The sequence below is a fragment of the Gopherus evgoodei genome, unplaced genomic scaffold (genome assembly GCF_007399415.2).
Source record: "Gopherus evgoodei ecotype Sinaloan lineage unplaced genomic scaffold, rGopEvg1_v1.p scaffold_67_arrow_ctg1, whole genome shotgun sequence".
Taxonomy (NCBI): Eukaryota; Metazoa; Chordata; order Testudines; family Testudinidae; genus Gopherus; species Gopherus evgoodei.
The window spans coordinates 632,332-649,121 of record NW_022060088.1 but is presented as its reverse complement, the minus strand read 5'-3'; the positions used below and the strand labels follow the sequence as shown (position 1 = coordinate 649,121).

Genomic DNA, 16,790 nt, shown 5'->3' with positions numbered 1-16,790 from the left:
GTGGTTAAAGTAGAGGCTTGGGGGCTTGTCGAGGGAGGGGGAAGGGTCTGCTCCAGGGATCCCACCCACCATGTCTCCCAACATGATGAGCCGGAAGGGAGGGGAAAAACACTGGAGAAGAGGGGGAAAGGGAAGCAGGTCAACCACTCCTCCCCGCTAGGTTGCAGGCAGGGGAAGAGGGTGGGGGAGGCAGATAAAGGGGCTCTCAAGGATTGGAGGCTGGGGGATCAGTCACCGATGTAAGATGGAACTCCTGCTCCTCTAGCTACACTAGAGGAGGGGTGGTCACAATAACATCAGGGGGGTGCAGTGATTAACCAAAATGAGAGAGGGGCCATGGGCACATGAAGGGAAGGGCCAATCAGGGCATGGGGGGCCGCAAGGGAAAGGGAGCAACCAGGCTTGGAGTGGGGCCGAGGAACCAAGGGGCCGGCTGCAGGGCTGGGCTGGGACAAACAAACCAAGCTGCAGAGGGAGATGGGCGAGGCAGGCAAACACACTGAAGCTGGGGAGGGGCAAAGGGCAGCAAGGGGAAAAGCTGGGGAACCTGTTGCAGAAGCGAGGGGGTCAGTCCCGGGGAGGTGTACATGCACCCATGAGCACTGGCACAAAGTCAATGTTTGGGCTGGCTGCTGCTGCAGGCCCAGAAAGGTGTCACTAGGGCATGACAGGCCAGGAGAGCAGGAGCTGAGGCAGATGGTAATTAGCCAGTGGGGGTAGGGGAGGGGGCAGCAGTGGAGGGCAGGACACAGATGGACCAGGCTCCACACCACACCCTCTGTGTCCCCACAAACACAGGCTAGACCCCCACCACAAGAGCACAGTTTGAACATTACTCAGTCCTTGGTGGCCCCCTCCACAGTGGTCTGCAGGCTCTCTGGGCGCATCCCCAACAGCAGAAGGTCCTCAGCGTCTTCCCCTCCTCTAGGCTCCAGTAGCTCCCGGGCAGCCAGAACAACAGCAGCTCCAGCAACTCTGGTGGCCAGGCAGGGAGGACCCATCCCAGGTGGTGGAGAGGGAAGTGGTGTTGCTGGTGGTGGTGGTCTGGTTTCTCCCTCCAGAGGTGGGTCAGGCCGGCAAGGCCCCTCACTCAGCAGTGGTAGCAGCAGTCTAAGAAGGGAACTCCAGTCAACAGCAGCAGGCCAACAAGGGAGGAAGAACGAGCTCAAGGCAACAACAGTAGCCCAAGGACACTAAGCACTCCCTGGAACGGTGTAATCTCCCTGCTCCCACCTGGAAGGACTTAAAACAGCCCTTCTAGAAGGCTGGGGCAGGGGAAAAGCTGGACTGGTTGGGCGGAAACAGCCTCAGCTCTGGCCATGCCCCAAACAGACCCAGCTGGCCCTACCAAGGCCAGAGAAGCCAGAAGCAAATACTCTCTCTCTCCTTTAGAGGAGAAGGGCCTGGCTGCTAGGGAGCGGACCTGGGTACCTAAGGTGGAGCAGGGCTGGGGGAAGGCAAGAGGAGCTGGGGAGCTCTGGCCTGGAAACACCCCAGGCTTCAGGCCTAGGGTAAGGCCAACTGGGTACTGGGGGTTGCATAGAGACAGCCCACGGGTAGGCAGAGGCAGCAGGTCTGAACCCCTTTGCCTGTGATGAGTGGCTGACACTGCAGTCTGCCCCAGGGAACAGGGGCTAAGTGATGACTGGGCAGTAGCCATGACTGAGGTGAAGTGGGGCTAGTAGGTGGGGATTCCTCTGGGAGGAAGCACCCCAGATAACAGGGCACCGGGTCCTGGGAGGGACATGGGGGGCCAAAGTGAGTTAAGATGGATCACCGGCCTGCAGAGGGGGCTCTGGAGCTGGGATGAGCTAATTCCCTCTGATGACCAGCAGGAGGCTCTGCAAGGGTGAATACACACCCTTAACCCACCCCAGGTACATGGCTGGGAGGCTGGTGTTGCAGGAGGCAGGGAGTCCTAGAGCCCTCATGGGGGAGAAGAGGGTGATTCCCCACCTTGACTGCTGATGGCGGTGGCAGGGTGGGGGGCACTGGTGGATTTTGGTCTCATCCCTGCGGGGCTGGAGATGGAGCACTGCCAGCTGGGTGCTGATGTCTCCTCCATATGTGGGAGGGTGACACTGGCCAAATTGTGGGACCCCCTGTCCCCCCTCCGGGACAAGGGAGGGGTCTCAGGCTTGCCCGCTCTCTCTCTTTCACCAGGATCTGCCCAAGCAGCTGGCCCAGCCTAGGCCCACCTTCAATGCCAGCAACTTCAAATTCTGGTGAGTGGAGTGACTGGGGAGTGGGGGCCTCTCAAGCCCACCCCGAGGAGCAGGGGCCAGGGCACTGGAAGGGGGCAAGGGCTGTGATGGGGGGAGGTGGGGTTGAAGAGATGCCAGGGGGTGAAGCTGGGACTCAGGGAGGGAATGGGGCAAGCTGCAGGGAGAAAGTGTAGAGAGGGGGGATATCACAGGGGTGGGAGCTGTGGGGGAAGGGAGACAGCTGGGGGGAGGGACTGGGGAGACCGTAGGGAGAGCTGCTCAAGAGGCAGTAGGCATTGGGGGTAGGCACAGGCAGGAGCTTGTACAGGGGTTGGGGTGTCAGGCCATCGCGGTTCTCCTTGTGAATGCCACCAGTCTGCAGGGAACCCCATGGCCAGCAGAGCCCCCTGCCTCCCAGCCTGGCTTCCCAGCATGTAGGCGGCGGGGGGGATGTGACTGCCTCAGGGGCATTTACCCCACTCCCAGCCCAGGAGGGAAGTGTGGCAGAAGCACAGGACCTGCACTGGGTGCATGGAGGCCTTGAGCTCCCCTAGCAGGTGCTTCGGGGCAGCCATCGCTCTGCGCACCACATACAACATCAACGGGTGAGCCTGGCAGCCAGGTGGGCGAGCAAGAGAGAATAGCCCCCTGGGGGAGGACACTTCCAAACCCCACTCCACACTCCTTGGTGACAGCAAAGTTCTCACTGGGGCAGGGGCTTGGACTCTCTTGGTTATGGGCCAAGGGATTGGGACACCTCCTAGAGCAGGTGGAACTCTATGGGGGGAGCTCTCATGAGTGGACCTCTCATGCCTGGATCTATTATTAGGGGATCTTCATCTGTGAGCTCTGTAATGAGGAGATCTCTAGTGAGGACCCACAGTGAGGGGATCTCAGTGTTGGAGATCCATAGTTAGGGGATCTCTCTGGTGGGGATCTCTAGTGAGGGGATCTCTCTGGTGGCGATCTCTAGTGAGGGGCTCTCAATGTTGGGGGTCTCTAGCGAGGGGCTCTCTAGTGAGGGGATCGCTCAGTAGTGCGAGTCTCTAGTGAGGGGATCCATAGTGAGGGGCTCTCTCAGTGGTGAGGATGTATAGAGAGGGGCTGAGACAATCCGTAATGGGGATGGTTCTCCTTTGTGGATTGATGTACAGTACTGGGGTCTCTCGATCAAAGGATCTGTAATGGGGTGATCTGCAGGTCAGCACTCTCTCGGGGATGATTATGGGGACTCTGTCAGGGGTGGTTCTGCCTATGGGGCAGGTGGGGCTCCCTCTCCTGGCAGTGCTCTATGGGGTGGGGTAGGGGCTCATGGAGGAAGCTGATGGCACTGCAGTGCTGGCATCATGGGGTGATTTTACCTCCCCCGACTCAAGCTGACCCCAATTCATTTCCATTTTGCACCAAGTATTCCAGAGCGTTCCTCCTGCCCTGCAATCGCAGCTACCAGGTACCCCTTGTGCTCCTGCCACATAGACTCCCTAGGGCCCCGTCCCTGGTGTGAGGGGCTCGGCTCATCCCTGCCCCTGGGATCCCTGGCCGTTTCTGACTGGGTTTTCCCTTGACTGCTGATGGTTTGTGGAGGGGAAATTTCTCCTTCCCTCTGTTATCACCCCAGTGTCCTGCTCTGTGGTTCATCCCATCCTGCCACCGCAGCTCCACTCCTTTCAGGAGGCTTTGGTTCCCATTATGGGAAAGGAGCATGAGCCGCAGTGTGTGACCCATGGGGTTTCTCATGCTCCCCGGGGGCCTGCGGGTGACAGCTGTGGGGCAGAGTAGGGGACACTGGGGATTCTGGGTAACGAACACTGGGGCACTGGGTGTGAGCAGGGGCTACAGGGAATTCTGGAAAACAGACTGGGGTGCTGGGATTTCCAGAAAGCCTTTGACAAGGTCCCTCACCAAAGGCTGTTACGTAAATTAAGCTGTCATAGGATAAAAGGAAAGGTCCTTTAATGGATTGAGAACTGGTTAAAAGACAGGGAACAAGGGGTAGGAATTAATGGTAAATTCTCAGAATAAATTTAGCTACAGCGAGTCAGGAAAAAGATCTTGGAGTCATCGTGGATAGTTCTCTGAAGATGTCCACGCAGTGTGCATAGGCTGTCAATAAAGCAAACAAGATGTTAGGAATCATTAGAAAGGGGATAGAGAATGAGACGGAGAATATATTATTGCTCTTGCATAAATCCATGGTACACCCACATCTTGAATACTGTGTACAGATGTGGTCTCCTCACCTCAAAAAAGATATTCTAGCACTAGAAAAGGTTCAGAGAAGGGCAACTAAAATGATTAGGGGTTTGGAGAGGGTCCCATACAAGGAAAGATTAAAGAGGCTAGGCCTCTTCAGCTTGGAAAAGAGGAGACTAAGGGGGGATATGATAGAGGTATATAAAATCATGAGTGATGTGGAGAAAGTGGATAAGGAAAAGTTATTTACTTATTCACATAATAGAAGAACTAGGGGTCACCAAATGAAATTAATGGGCAGCAGGTTTAAAACAAATAAAAGGAAGTTCTTTTTCACGCAGCACACAGTTAACTTGTGGAACTCCTTACCTGAGGAGGTTGTGAAGGCAGGGACTATAACAATGTTTAAAAGGGATTCTGGGTAACAAAGAATGGGACATGGGAATTGTGCAGGAGCAATGGGGGACTGTGGGTGCTGAGGCTAAACGGGGTTGGGGTCACAGAGACTGGGGACATGGGGCTAGGTAGGGCCGTATGCTTTGGCTGAGCTGAGCTCCTGCTCCACTGCCAGGCCTGCTACAGAAGCTAGGAGGGGATCTGGCCCTCCTGCAGCAGGGCGTTCCACAGGTTGATGTGTGGCAAAGCTTTTATTTCTGCTCCGCGGTTCTTGGCCTCACCACCCTTCTTCTCCCTTGGGGGGCTGCAGGCCCGCCAGGTCCTGGTGCAGCTCAAGGTCTCTCTCTTCAGCAACTTCTCTGCTGGCTGCCTGGGGAGGGAACCAGGGATTTCTCCCTCCGTCGGCTCTGCGAAAACCAGGGACGCATCTTCTACTTCCCTCCAAAGCAGGAGAGCCCCTGGGAGCTCCCTATCCCTGCTGATGGGGAGTGGGAGGGTCTTGGGGCTCCGCAGCAGAGAGCCCATTTGGGGAGGTTCCCCCCAGGGAAGGCTGGAAATCAGGGTCCCCCTCACCAGAATAAAGTCCTCAGGAAGGATCGAGTGAGTCTGGTGCGAGGGGTTAGTTTGTTAGCATGGCCCCCTACACAACCACTGCCACCGGCTCCGCGGCCCCCAGGCCTCTGGAGCACAACGTGGTTCTTAAGAGAGGTGGGGGAGGGTAGAGGGAGGCGCCCCCTAGACAAGCTGGGGGGCTGGGAGGTGGGTGACAGCAGGAGCACCTGGCCCTCAAGGCTGAGACTCGCCAACTCATCATAGCAGTGGCTGTGCAAAGGGCCACCAGCTCTTGTGCGTCTGCACCCCCCCGTCCATCCTGCCTCCCCCCCCACTGCACCCTTGGGGCGGGTTCAGGTCATTGCAGCACCCCCACTGCACCTGCTGGGGGGGTCCTGGTCACTGCAACCCCCCTGCTGCACGCTGGGGGGTGGGGAGTCTAGTCACTGTAGCCCCACTCCCCACTGCATCCCTGGGGGGGGGGTGACTGGTCACTGCGGCCCCGGCCCACAGCACCTGAAGCGGTGTCTGGTCACCCTTTCCCTGCTGCCCCCCAGGAGGGGGTCTGCTCACTGCAGGGAGCCCCCACCCCCCCACTCTAAGGCGGGGGCCGAGCTTTCTTCTTGCGCTCCGATTGGTCAGGGAACAGTCTCCGCTTCCTATTGGCTGTGTCGGGAGGAACGGAGCTTCCGGGGGGCGTCACGTGGTTCTGCGGCGTTCGCGAGGCAGCTGCTGAGCGGCACGTGGCGCGGCCCGGAGCGTGAGCGGGTAAAGACGGCGGGAGGGGGGGCCCGAGCTGCCCCAACCCCCTCCCCCGAACTCCTCCCATCTAGCCCCGCCCCCTGCCCAAATATCTCCACTACCTCGTCTGGCCCCGCCCCCCAATGCCTCCTTCTTCTGCAGGCCGCCCCCTCCCCCTTCTATCCGCACCACCCAAACGCCGCTCAACCCCCCTCTTCTACACCCCACCCCCAAACACCCCCGCCCCCCCGCAAATACCTCCCGCCCCCTTCTACCCCTACTCCCCAAATGCCTCCCACCGCCCCTTCTACACCTCACCCGCAAACACCCCCGGTCCAGCCCCCCCCCCCCGCAAATACCTCCCTTCCTATTGGCTGTGTCGGGAGGGGCGGTGCTTCCGGGGGAGTGTCACGTGGTTCTGAGGCGTTCGCGAGGCGGCTCCTGAGCGAATGTGGCGCGGCCTGGAGCGTGAGCGGGTAAAGGCGGCGAGACGGGGGCCCCTGCTGCCCCAACCCCGTCCCCCGAACGCCCCCCTTCTAGCTCCGCCCCCTCCCCAAATATCTCCCACTATCTTGTTTGGCCCCGCCCCCCAATGCCTCCTTCTTCTACAGGCCGCCCCCTCCCCAAATGCCTCCCACCTCCCCTTTCTATCTCCACCACCCAAACACCTCCGCCCCCCGCAAATACCTCCCGCCCCCTTCTACCCCTTGTTCTCAAATATCTCCCTCCCCTTTCTATCCCCACTCACCAAATACCTTCCACCCCCCCTTCTACACCCCACCCCCAAACACCTCCGCCCCCCCGCAAATACCTCCCTCCCCCTTCTACCCCTACTCCCCAAGTGCCTCCCACTCCCCCTTCTACACCTCACCCGCAAACACCCCCGGCCCACCCACCCCCCCGCAAATACCTCACTTCCCATTCTACCCCCTGCCTTCAAATATCTCCCACCCCCTTCTACCCCCACTCCCCAAATACCTCCCACCCCCCCTTCTACACCTCACCTGCAAACAACTCCAGCCCAACCCCCTGCAAATACCTCCCTTCCCATTCTACCCCCTGCCTTCAAACATCTCCCTCCCCCTTCTACCCCCACTCCCCAAATACCTCCCACCCCCCCTTCTACACCTCACCTGCAAACAACCCCGGCCCACCCCCTGCAAATACCTCCCTTCCCATTCTACCCCCTGCCCTCAAATATCCTCCTCCCCCTTCTACCGCCACCCCCCAAATACCTCCCACCCTCCTTCTACCCTGCCCCCAAATACCCTCTGGCTCCCCAGTGCCTCCCACCCACCTTCTACCCTCCACCTCTAAAAACCCCCCAGCTCTCCAATCCCTCCCACAGCCCTTTTACCCACGCCCCCAAATACCCCCGGGACCCCAAGTGGCCCCACTCCCTTCTACCCTGCCCCCAAATAATCCCCGACCCCCCAATGCCTCTCACTCCCCTTCTACCCTGCTCCCATATACCCCCAGGCCGCCCAAGTGACCCCACCCTCCTTCTACCGCACCTCCATATTCCCTCCAGCCCCCCAATGCCTTCCAGCCCCATCTACTCTGCCCCCAAGTACCCCCTGGCCTCCCAAGTGCCCCCACCCCCTTCTTCCCCCCAATATCCTCTGGCCCCCCAAGTGCCCACACCCCCTTGTAGCCTGCCCCCAAATACCCCCCAGGCCCCTAATGCCTCCCAACCCCTTCTACCTTCTGCCCATCCAAATACTCCCCGGCCCCCTAATGCTTCCCACCCCCCTTCTACCCTGCCCCCAAATTCCCCCTGGCCCCCCAAGTGCCCCCACCCCCAAATACTCTCGCCCCCCAATGCCTTCCACTCCCCTTCTACCTCTTCCCCAAACCCCCCCTGGCCCCCAATGCCTCCCACCCCCCTTCTACCTCTTCCCCAAATACCCCTTGGAATGCATTTTGATCATAGAGGGTGGAAAAAACACGTCCCTCTGTCCTCTCTTTCCCACCTCCCATCTGCACATACAGACCACAGTTGCTTAAGTGTGGAGTGCACACTATAATACATGTAGTTGTAAACAGCTGAGCATTTGAAACATAATGTCACTTTGGCGGGTGGGAATGAATGAACCTTTAGCAAAGCTTCTGATACGGTCTCCCACCATATTCTTGCCAGCAAGTTAAAGTAGTATGGGCTAGATGAATGGACTATAAGGTGGACAGAAAGCTGGCTAGATCGTCGGGCTCGGTGGGTAGTGATCAATGGCTCGATGGCTAGTTGGCAGCTGGTATCGAGCAGAGTGTACCATAGGATTGCCAACTTTCTAGTTGCACAAAACCCAAACACCCCAGCCCCATCCCTTCCCCAAGGCCCTGTCCCCCGCTCACTACATTCCTCCTCCTTTGGTGGCTCACCCTGCCCTACCCTTGCTCACTTTCACTGGTCTGGGGTAGGGGGTTGGGGTGTGTGTAGGGGTGAAGGCTCTAACTGGGGGTATGGGCTCTGGCATAGGGCCAGAAATGAGGGGTTATGGGTGCAGGAAGAGGCTTGGAGTTGGAGTGCGAGAGGGTGAGGGCTCTGGCTGGAGGTGCAGACTCTGAGGTGAGGCAGGGAATGAGGGGCTTGAGGTGCAGGAGGGGGCTCTAGGCTGGAGGGTGGGGCTGAGAGATTTGGAATGCAGAAGGGGCAATGGTTTGAGGCAGGGGTTGAAGTACAGGAGGGGTGAGGGCTCTGGGGTAGGGCTGGGGATGAGGGATTCAGGTTGTGGGATGGGGCTCTGGGCTGAGGTGCAGGGTGGGTGAGAGCTCTGGGGTGGTGACGGGGATGAGGAGTTTGGGATGCAGGAGAGTTCTTTGGTTTTGAGGTGGGGCTCAGGGCTGGGGCAGAGGCTCGCGGTTGGGACACGAGCTTACCTTGGGTGGCTCCCGGTCAGTGGCACAGCGAGACTAAGGCAGGCTGCTGGCCTGTTGTGGCACCACACTGCATGCACCCCAGAAGCAGCCAGCAGGTCTGAGTCATAGCCCGGGGGGCCAGGAAGCTCCCCATGCTGCTCTCACCCACAGGCACTGCCCCCCCCAGCTCTCACTGGTGCTCAGGGTGGGGGCAGCATGCAGAGCCCCTTGGCCCCCCCGCCTAGGAGCCACACCTGCTGGCTGCTTCTGGGACACAACGTGATACCAGGACAGGCTGGGACTAGCCTGCCTTAGTGCCCCAGCACCGCTGACTGGACTTTTAATGGCCGGTTCGGTGGTGCTGACTGGAGCCACCAGGGTACCTTTTTGACCGGGTGTTCCAGTTGAAAACTGGACACCTGGTCACCGTAGTGCCCCAGGGGTAGGTCCTGGGGCCAGTTTTGTTCAACATCTTCATTAATGATCTAGAGGATGGCGTGGATTGCATCCTCCGCAAGTTTGCAGATGACACTAATGTGGGGGAAAGATAGATACGCTGGAGGGTAGATACAGGATACAGAGTAACCTAGATAAATTGGAAGACTGGACCAAAAGAAATCTGAGGAGGTTCAACAAGGACAAGTGCAAAGTCCTGCACTTAGCACAGAAGAATCCCATGCACCACTACAGGCTGCGGTGTGACTGGCTAAGCGGCAGTTCTGCAGAAAAGGACCTGGGGATTACAGCGGATGAGAAGCTGGATATGAGTCAGCAGTGGGCCCTTGCTGCCAAGAAGGCTAATGGCATATTGGGCTGCATTAGTAGGAGCCCTGCCAGCAGATCGAGGGAAGTGATTGTTCCCCTCTATTTGGCACTGGTGAGGCACATATGGAGTACTGTGTCCAGTTTTGGGCCTCCCACTACAGAAAGGATGTGGTCAAACTGGAGAGAGTCCAGTGGAGAGCAAGGAAAATGATTAGGAGGCTGGAGCACATGACTTACGAGGAGAGGCTGAGGGAACTGGGTTTATTTAGTCTGCAGAAGAGAGGAGTGAAGGGGGATTTGATAGCTGCTTTCAACTACCTGAAGGGGGGCTCCAAAGAGGATGGAGCTCAGGTGTTCTCAATGGTGGCAGATGACAGAACAAGGAGTAATGGTCTCAAGTTGCAGTGAGGGAGGTCAAGGTTGGATATTAGGAAAACTGTTTCACTAGGAGGGTGGTGAAGCACTGGAATGGGTTACCTAGGGAGGTGGTGGAATCTCCTTCCTTAGAGGCTTTTAAGGCCTGGCTTGACAAAGTCCTGGCTGGGATCATTTAGTTGGGGTTGGTCCTGCTTTGAGCAGGGGATTGGACTAGATGACTCCTGAGGTCTCTTCAGACCCTGATCTTTCTATGATCCTATGAATCTTAAGACAAGCAATTTGCTGGTATAACTAATTTTCAGTAGTTCTAATAGTGCAAAACTCTATGGAACCCACTCACTTGTCATGGGGACATTTATATTTACCTATCATACTTATGGAATTTGTAAGAATTTTTTTACTCCTCTTCAATTTTTCATGAATTTTTATTCTATGTGATTCTAAAAGGCTTTAAGACTGTGAGGCCCTGATTCTCCTCTAGGTTTAAGCCATAATTGGTCACAGTGGAGAGTAACAGCTTTAGCACCCTGATTCAGAGATTAAAAAGTGGAGTGCAGAATGTGACCCTATCAATCTTACAACATGGTCTGATCTTTGACATTCTAGTTCTTTTTCATGCCGTACATTTTAATTATCGTCTTTAAGGGGGAAATATCATCTAATTGTTATACTATCGTATGGAATTATTTTGATGAGTGTCTACATGTGGTTTCTTGAAGGCTCTAGAGAATTACTCTAAGTAATATGTCTGTGCAAATCTAGACCACAGACACTGGATGGAAGTAGCTAGACTGTGAGCTGGGCAGATATGCAGAAATAGCCCCAAGCCTCTACTCCCCAGAGGTGCTGTATATCTGCAGTAGTGTTTGTTAGGCCTGAATAAAGATATAGCAGACAAAACCAGGTATGCCAACCTGACCAAAGTCAGGCTAACAGAGGTTTGTGGGTAATCCCTGAGTGGAAAACACTGAGAAGCAGCAGCATGTCTCACAAGCGCTGGGAAAAAGTGAGATAAAAGAGCAGCTGCATTCCTGGCATAGTACCAGATGTGCTGTGTTCGGGCAGCTCCTTCGAAGAACTGATAAGAGCCCTAGTTTCCCAGCCTCCTTGTTTTCACTCCCTGGTTTTGTTCTTTGTTTGTTTTTAACTCCCCTACATTTCTAACTTTAGGCATGCATGTATACTAAAGGTGTCTAGTTTCTAGTTGTTAGAAGAAGGGGGTGGGTTGCTCCAGTGAATAATTTATGACGCGATGGAACTGTCTATATAGGCTTATACTAAGATGTAAAGAGGGGGCTGGTTCTCTCTGGAGACGAGCTGCTCTCTATTGATGCGTGCACTTGTCAATAAAGAGCTTTTGATCGGACCTTGCTGGTGTTGCCTGTCTCTCTTGCGGTCAGACAACGAACTTTGCCGTCGGGGTTAGAGTCCCTGACATCTTGAAACAATTTTTATAATAGGGTTCTGAAGACAGAAACAATGTGTTTGAATTTTTATTACTACTTCAACCCAGTGCGTGTGGTGACACTCCTAGTTTCAGCATCTGTGTATATCTGTGTTGCTAGCTTCAGAATGCCTGTTGGGAGGATCTGTGCTATGGGCAGGTCTTAGATCCTAGCCCATCCTGCAGGTTTTGTATCTTCCTTCCACCCAACCCTCTCTTGTACAGCAGATCTACAACACTTGTATTACAAATGGGCTCTCTGTAATCGTGAAGGAGAGAGCTGGATCTGCTCTCTGTGGTATGAAAATAAAATGCCAGACAAAGAGAAAATGGCTTTCAATTGAAATTTTAAATGAGAAGACAAATTGAAGAGGTGGAGAAGTTCCAGAAAAATGTTTCAGTTGATAGGAACTGCAGAGGAAAAGGCTCTTGCATCAATCATTGGAAGTTTGTACAAGAGGAGGGGGATAATGCTAGACAAGTAGAGCAATTGAATGGAGTAGAGAAAGAAAGAAAGAAAGAAAAATGTGGCTTAGGAGACAAACATTACTTTAGATTATCCAGTAAAGAATAGAATTTATTTTCATATACTTGTGGTATGGCTCCCTGTTGGGTTAGTAATATAATCATCTATCTGTCTGTCTGTCTATCTATCTATATATCTATCTGCACCATAGTTAATTCTGTGGCAGTTGATCATTAGCTCCTAATCTAAATCAGATACAATTTTAAATAGACTTGGAAACAAAATCTTTCCCAGCTTTAGCCTGTTAAATTATCCTGTAGCCTTCCATAGTGAATTTGATCACATGTAATGATACCTATTGTTGTTGGTAAAGACTAAACTGATTAATTGTATGCTGCCTGATTGGTGATTTTTCTTGTTGGGGAAGAGCACACTGCTACGATATTCAGCCTTTTCGGGACAGGCTGTGAATCTGCGGTATATTCGTGTTGTTCTTGATGCATGCTTTTGTTGCCCGGGGTTGGCACCGGAGAAGAACAGACATCTGTTTTTCACCATGTGTGTAAAAAGAAGGATATATGTTTTAAACTAGGATGCCCTTCCCAGACTGGGTGGAATATTTTTGCAAAGTACGCTTGTCACATCTTTTAAATGTTGCTAATCTTAACATCTGTCAGTGTTTGAACATTCAGTTACTGAACCCTTAAATAGGAGCTGAAATGTGAAAATCCCACATTGTAACCAACACAACCCTACTGTAGTTTCTCTAATAATCTCACTTGGTTGGAACTCTTGAGGTGATGAACGAGTCTTATTTGTCATTGATTTTTCCTTTTTTTAGTTAAGATCTGCTGTAGAATATAATTCTCAGGCTCAATTTCAACTATATTAACAACTTTATCTGGATTAGGTCTCTGCCTTTATCTCTTTTTCTATATAGTGATTTGTTTCATCTCCAGCAATTATTGTAGCTTATGCGCACACTCAGCTTTTTTTACCTAACTTAGATGTCCTGTAATATTTCCATAACTGTCCTTTAAAGACCAAAAATGGGCAAGTCAGTTGTAGCTAGATAACCATTCTTCTGTCTCTATGGGCACAGGTTGATGATGACTGATCAGTGAATGACATAGAACTCACTCCTGTGAAGAGCTCAGTAGTGTGTAGGCTACTTTTGTGTATATGGATGTGACAAAGCAATGTATGTGGAAAGGGGTTTTAGCCTCCATCATTTTGGAGAAGTTCTCAGTTTGATTTTGGAGGTGGATTTCTAGAGATATGTTGTCTAAAGTTGGATGCAGTTTTATATTTAATAGAATATTTGTTGTTTTGCTATTTCTGTCTTCTGTCAGTATTGGTAGTGTAAAACATGGCAGTTACTAAATGTTGAAACCGTAAGGTGACCGGTCAATAACGTGCAGCAGGGATTCCTGGCCTTTTTATATAAAGGATTCTCTTTAAAACCAAACCTTCCATTACACCAGTGCCTCCTTTCATCTCTCTATGATTTTATGAACTCTAACATGCTGGGTGTATACCTCAGGCAGATTTTTTTTGTGGGGGGCAGTAATTTCAACCAAAGTGATTCAGCCATTTCCAAGAATGAGAGTAGAGAAAATATTTTGTTTTATCCATATTAAAAATTCTAGCAACCTTTTCTTTGAGACACCTTAGCGGTGCCATATTTGGAGTAGGACTTAAAATTTCATTTTTGGGGGGGGAGGAGCATAGTCTTGTCATCCCTGTCAAAATCCACACAAATATGGCCAAGTTATAAACTGAAAAATCTCAGTTTTTACATGCTCAGTAGGGTCTCGCTTGAGCTTTTCAGCTTAATTCCCTGAAGTTTCAACTTGCACTGAGCGTGGTCTACACTGGGGCTGAGCAGGACTTTACCTACAAGTCCTGTTGTTCCCTGCAGTTCCCAACTGTTCGATGCTGTGCTGAGTCCAGATCTGGGCACCAGAACTAGGCAGCTGTCTCTGCTGTGTTCCCAATGCCACCCACTGCTGCTACTCAGGCAGCATGGAAAAGGAAGTCTGATAAATAGAATGTGTAGAAGAAAAGAACTGGACCCGAACAAGGAGCCAAGGCTTTTCGCAGAGAAAGAAGGAAACTGGGACTGAAAGTTGCAAGAGGAGACTGGGACTATCTTTGGAAGGAGACTGGTAGCCAGCAGATTGGAAAGGGTTGGGAAATGAACCTGCAACTGGGACACTGTGGATGGGTGGAAACAAAGATCGAATGAAAAACCTGAAGGAGAGATTGTTTGGGCAAGGAGAGTGGGACGTTATGGGCAGAGGAAGGAGGTGAGGGATATCCGACAGGGAATCAGGGTGAGGAGTGAGAACTAGGACTGGCCTGGCAAAGAGACCGAGAAAAGAACTATGGACTGTGAGTGGGTGGGAGGGTGTGTGTGTGTGTGAGAGAGAGAGAGAGACACTGAGATTGGACAAAGAGCATAGCTGGGGGAGACTGGGAATGATGAAGCACATACAGAGTAACACAGTTTCTGAGTGTCTTGGATTTCTGATAAACACAGACTTATAATGCAGTATAGAATCTCATGCTAATATGTGGCAATATATTAATAATAAAATGAATGGTGGCCATTTAAAAAATATAACGAGTAAGAGAATAATTAAGAAGACACAAAATTCCATTGTATAGCAGTAGTAGACATTCAGATATTTAGTAAGGATTAGATAATGATCCCCCGAATATAGAAATTATAGAGAGTGGTAGTATCCACTGCCTTTTCAGTCTTTCTTTTTATAGCAAGGTGGGAAACAAAATCAGCACAATCCAATAAAAGAAGAAAAATTCATTTTGTAAAACTTGAAGTATGACATAAAAGCTCATGAGCGCTTCTAGTAAATAAATAGCATTATCCAAAACAAATTAATGTCAGGATTTGCTCCGTTTGTTTTGGTTGGTTGGTTTGAAGGGAATAACTGATGAATTATCAGGGCCGGCTCCAGAGTTTTTGCCGCCCCGAGGGGGGGGGCAGGGGCTGCAATTGGCGGAAGCTCCGCAGCACCACTTTCTTCTTCAGCGGCAGGTCCTTCCCTCCGAGAGGGCCCGAGGGACCCGCCACAGAAAACCCTGACATGCTGCCCCAAGCACCTGCTTGCTGAGCTGGTGCCTGGAGCCGGCCCTGCAAATTATCAAAACTATGCTTCTGCAGCTGATAATGTTATAGCATTTTAATTTACCAAGGGTTTTATTGCTAGAGTAGAAAGAGCCACAGCATATAGACCTACAGTGTTATAGGTATGCATTTTATGAAAGAATAGGGAAGGAAGAAATTATTTCTGACAACAAAGGGTGGGTTGATATCATACACAGTGAAATCCTTTACTGTCTTTATTATTTTCTTCTTTGTCATAGTCCTTGTCATGAGCAGAGTCTTGGATAGTGTTAAATAATCTTGCTGCTGTTATCTGATCCCAGAATGTCTACTATTTCCCATCAAAAGTGGTTTTGAGTTTTTCCTGATAGGAAGCAGAGGCTTTAGTTTCTTTGCTCACAACATTCTTTCTTTCTTATTTTATTTTATTTTATTTTATTTTATTAGACTAGGGCCTTCTCTTAGCCCATGTCGCTGGCCCAAGATCTTGGGAAAATAGCAGTTTGGCATTTTAAATTCTGTTTTCTTCATAGTACATACAGCAAGCAGAATTCTGCTGCAGTCCTTCAAATTAGATAGCATTAAAATTAGGGCTGTAAAGCAATTAATTGGGCTGTTAAAGAATAATAGAATACCATTTCTTTAAATATTTTTGGATTTTTACATCTTTTTACATTTTTCACATTATCAAGTATATTGATTTCAATTGCAGCACAGAATACAAAGTGTGCAGTGCTCACTGCATATTTTTATTACAACTATTTGCACTGTAAAAGTAAAAATAGTATTTTTCAATTCACATAATACAAGTATTGTAGTGCAATCTCTTTATCATGAAAGATGAACTTACAAATATAGAATTATATACAAAAAATAGCAGCATTCAGAAATAAAACAATGTAAAATTTTAGAGCCTACAGGTGCATTCAGTCCTACTTCTTGTTCAGCCAACTGCTCAGACAAACAAGTATGGTTACAATTTGCAGGAGATAATACTGCCCACTTATTGTTTACAGTGTCACCTGAAAGTGAGAACAGGCTTTCACGTGGCACTCTTGTAGCCGGCATCACAAGACATTTACCTGCCGGATGTGCTAAAGATTCATTTGTCCCTTCTACGGAAAAGGATAAATGTACACAAATCAGACATTAGGAATGGCAATATACAAAAACCTGTAGGAGAGCACTTCAACCTCCCTGGCCACACTATAGCAGACCTTAAGGTGGCCATCCTGCAGCAAAAAAACTTCAGGACCAGACTTCAAAGAGAAACTGCTGAGCTTCAGTTCATCTGCAAATTTGACACCAGCAGCTTAGGATTGAACAAAGACTGTGAATGGCTTGCCAAGTACAGAACCAGTTTCTCCTCTCTTGGTTTTCACACCTCAACTGCTAGAACAGGGCCTCATCCTCCCTGATTGAACTGACCTCGTTATCTCTAGCTTGCTTGCTAGCATATATATACCTGCCCCTGGAAATTTCCACTACATGCATCTGACAAAGTGGGTATTCACCCACGAAAGCTCATGCTCCAGAACGTCTGTTAGTCTATAAGGTGCCACAGGATTCTTTGCTGCTTTTACAGATCCAGACTAACATGGCTACCCCTCTGATATTTGTCCCTTCGTGCTTCAACCACCATTCCAGAGGGCATGCGTCCAGGCT

The 16,790-nt window shown here is 51.3% G+C and overlaps 1 protein-coding gene and 1 pseudogene across 1 annotated transcript in view; both read left to right on the top strand.

Moving 5' to 3' along the window:
- The first annotated feature begins 1,658 nt into the window (after positions 1–1,658).
- Positions 1,659–6,109, top strand: LOC115643687 (annotated as a pseudogene).
- A 426-nt stretch (positions 6,110–6,535) lies between these two features.
- Positions 6,536–16,790, top strand: part of LOC115643686 (E3 ubiquitin-protein ligase Mdm2-like) — a 157,836-nt gene continuing 147,581 nt past the window's right edge. The window contains 1 exon segment of the mRNA XM_030547703.1: positions 6,536–6,562. Coding sequence (XP_030403563.1) covers positions 6,536–6,562 — 27 coding nt within the window.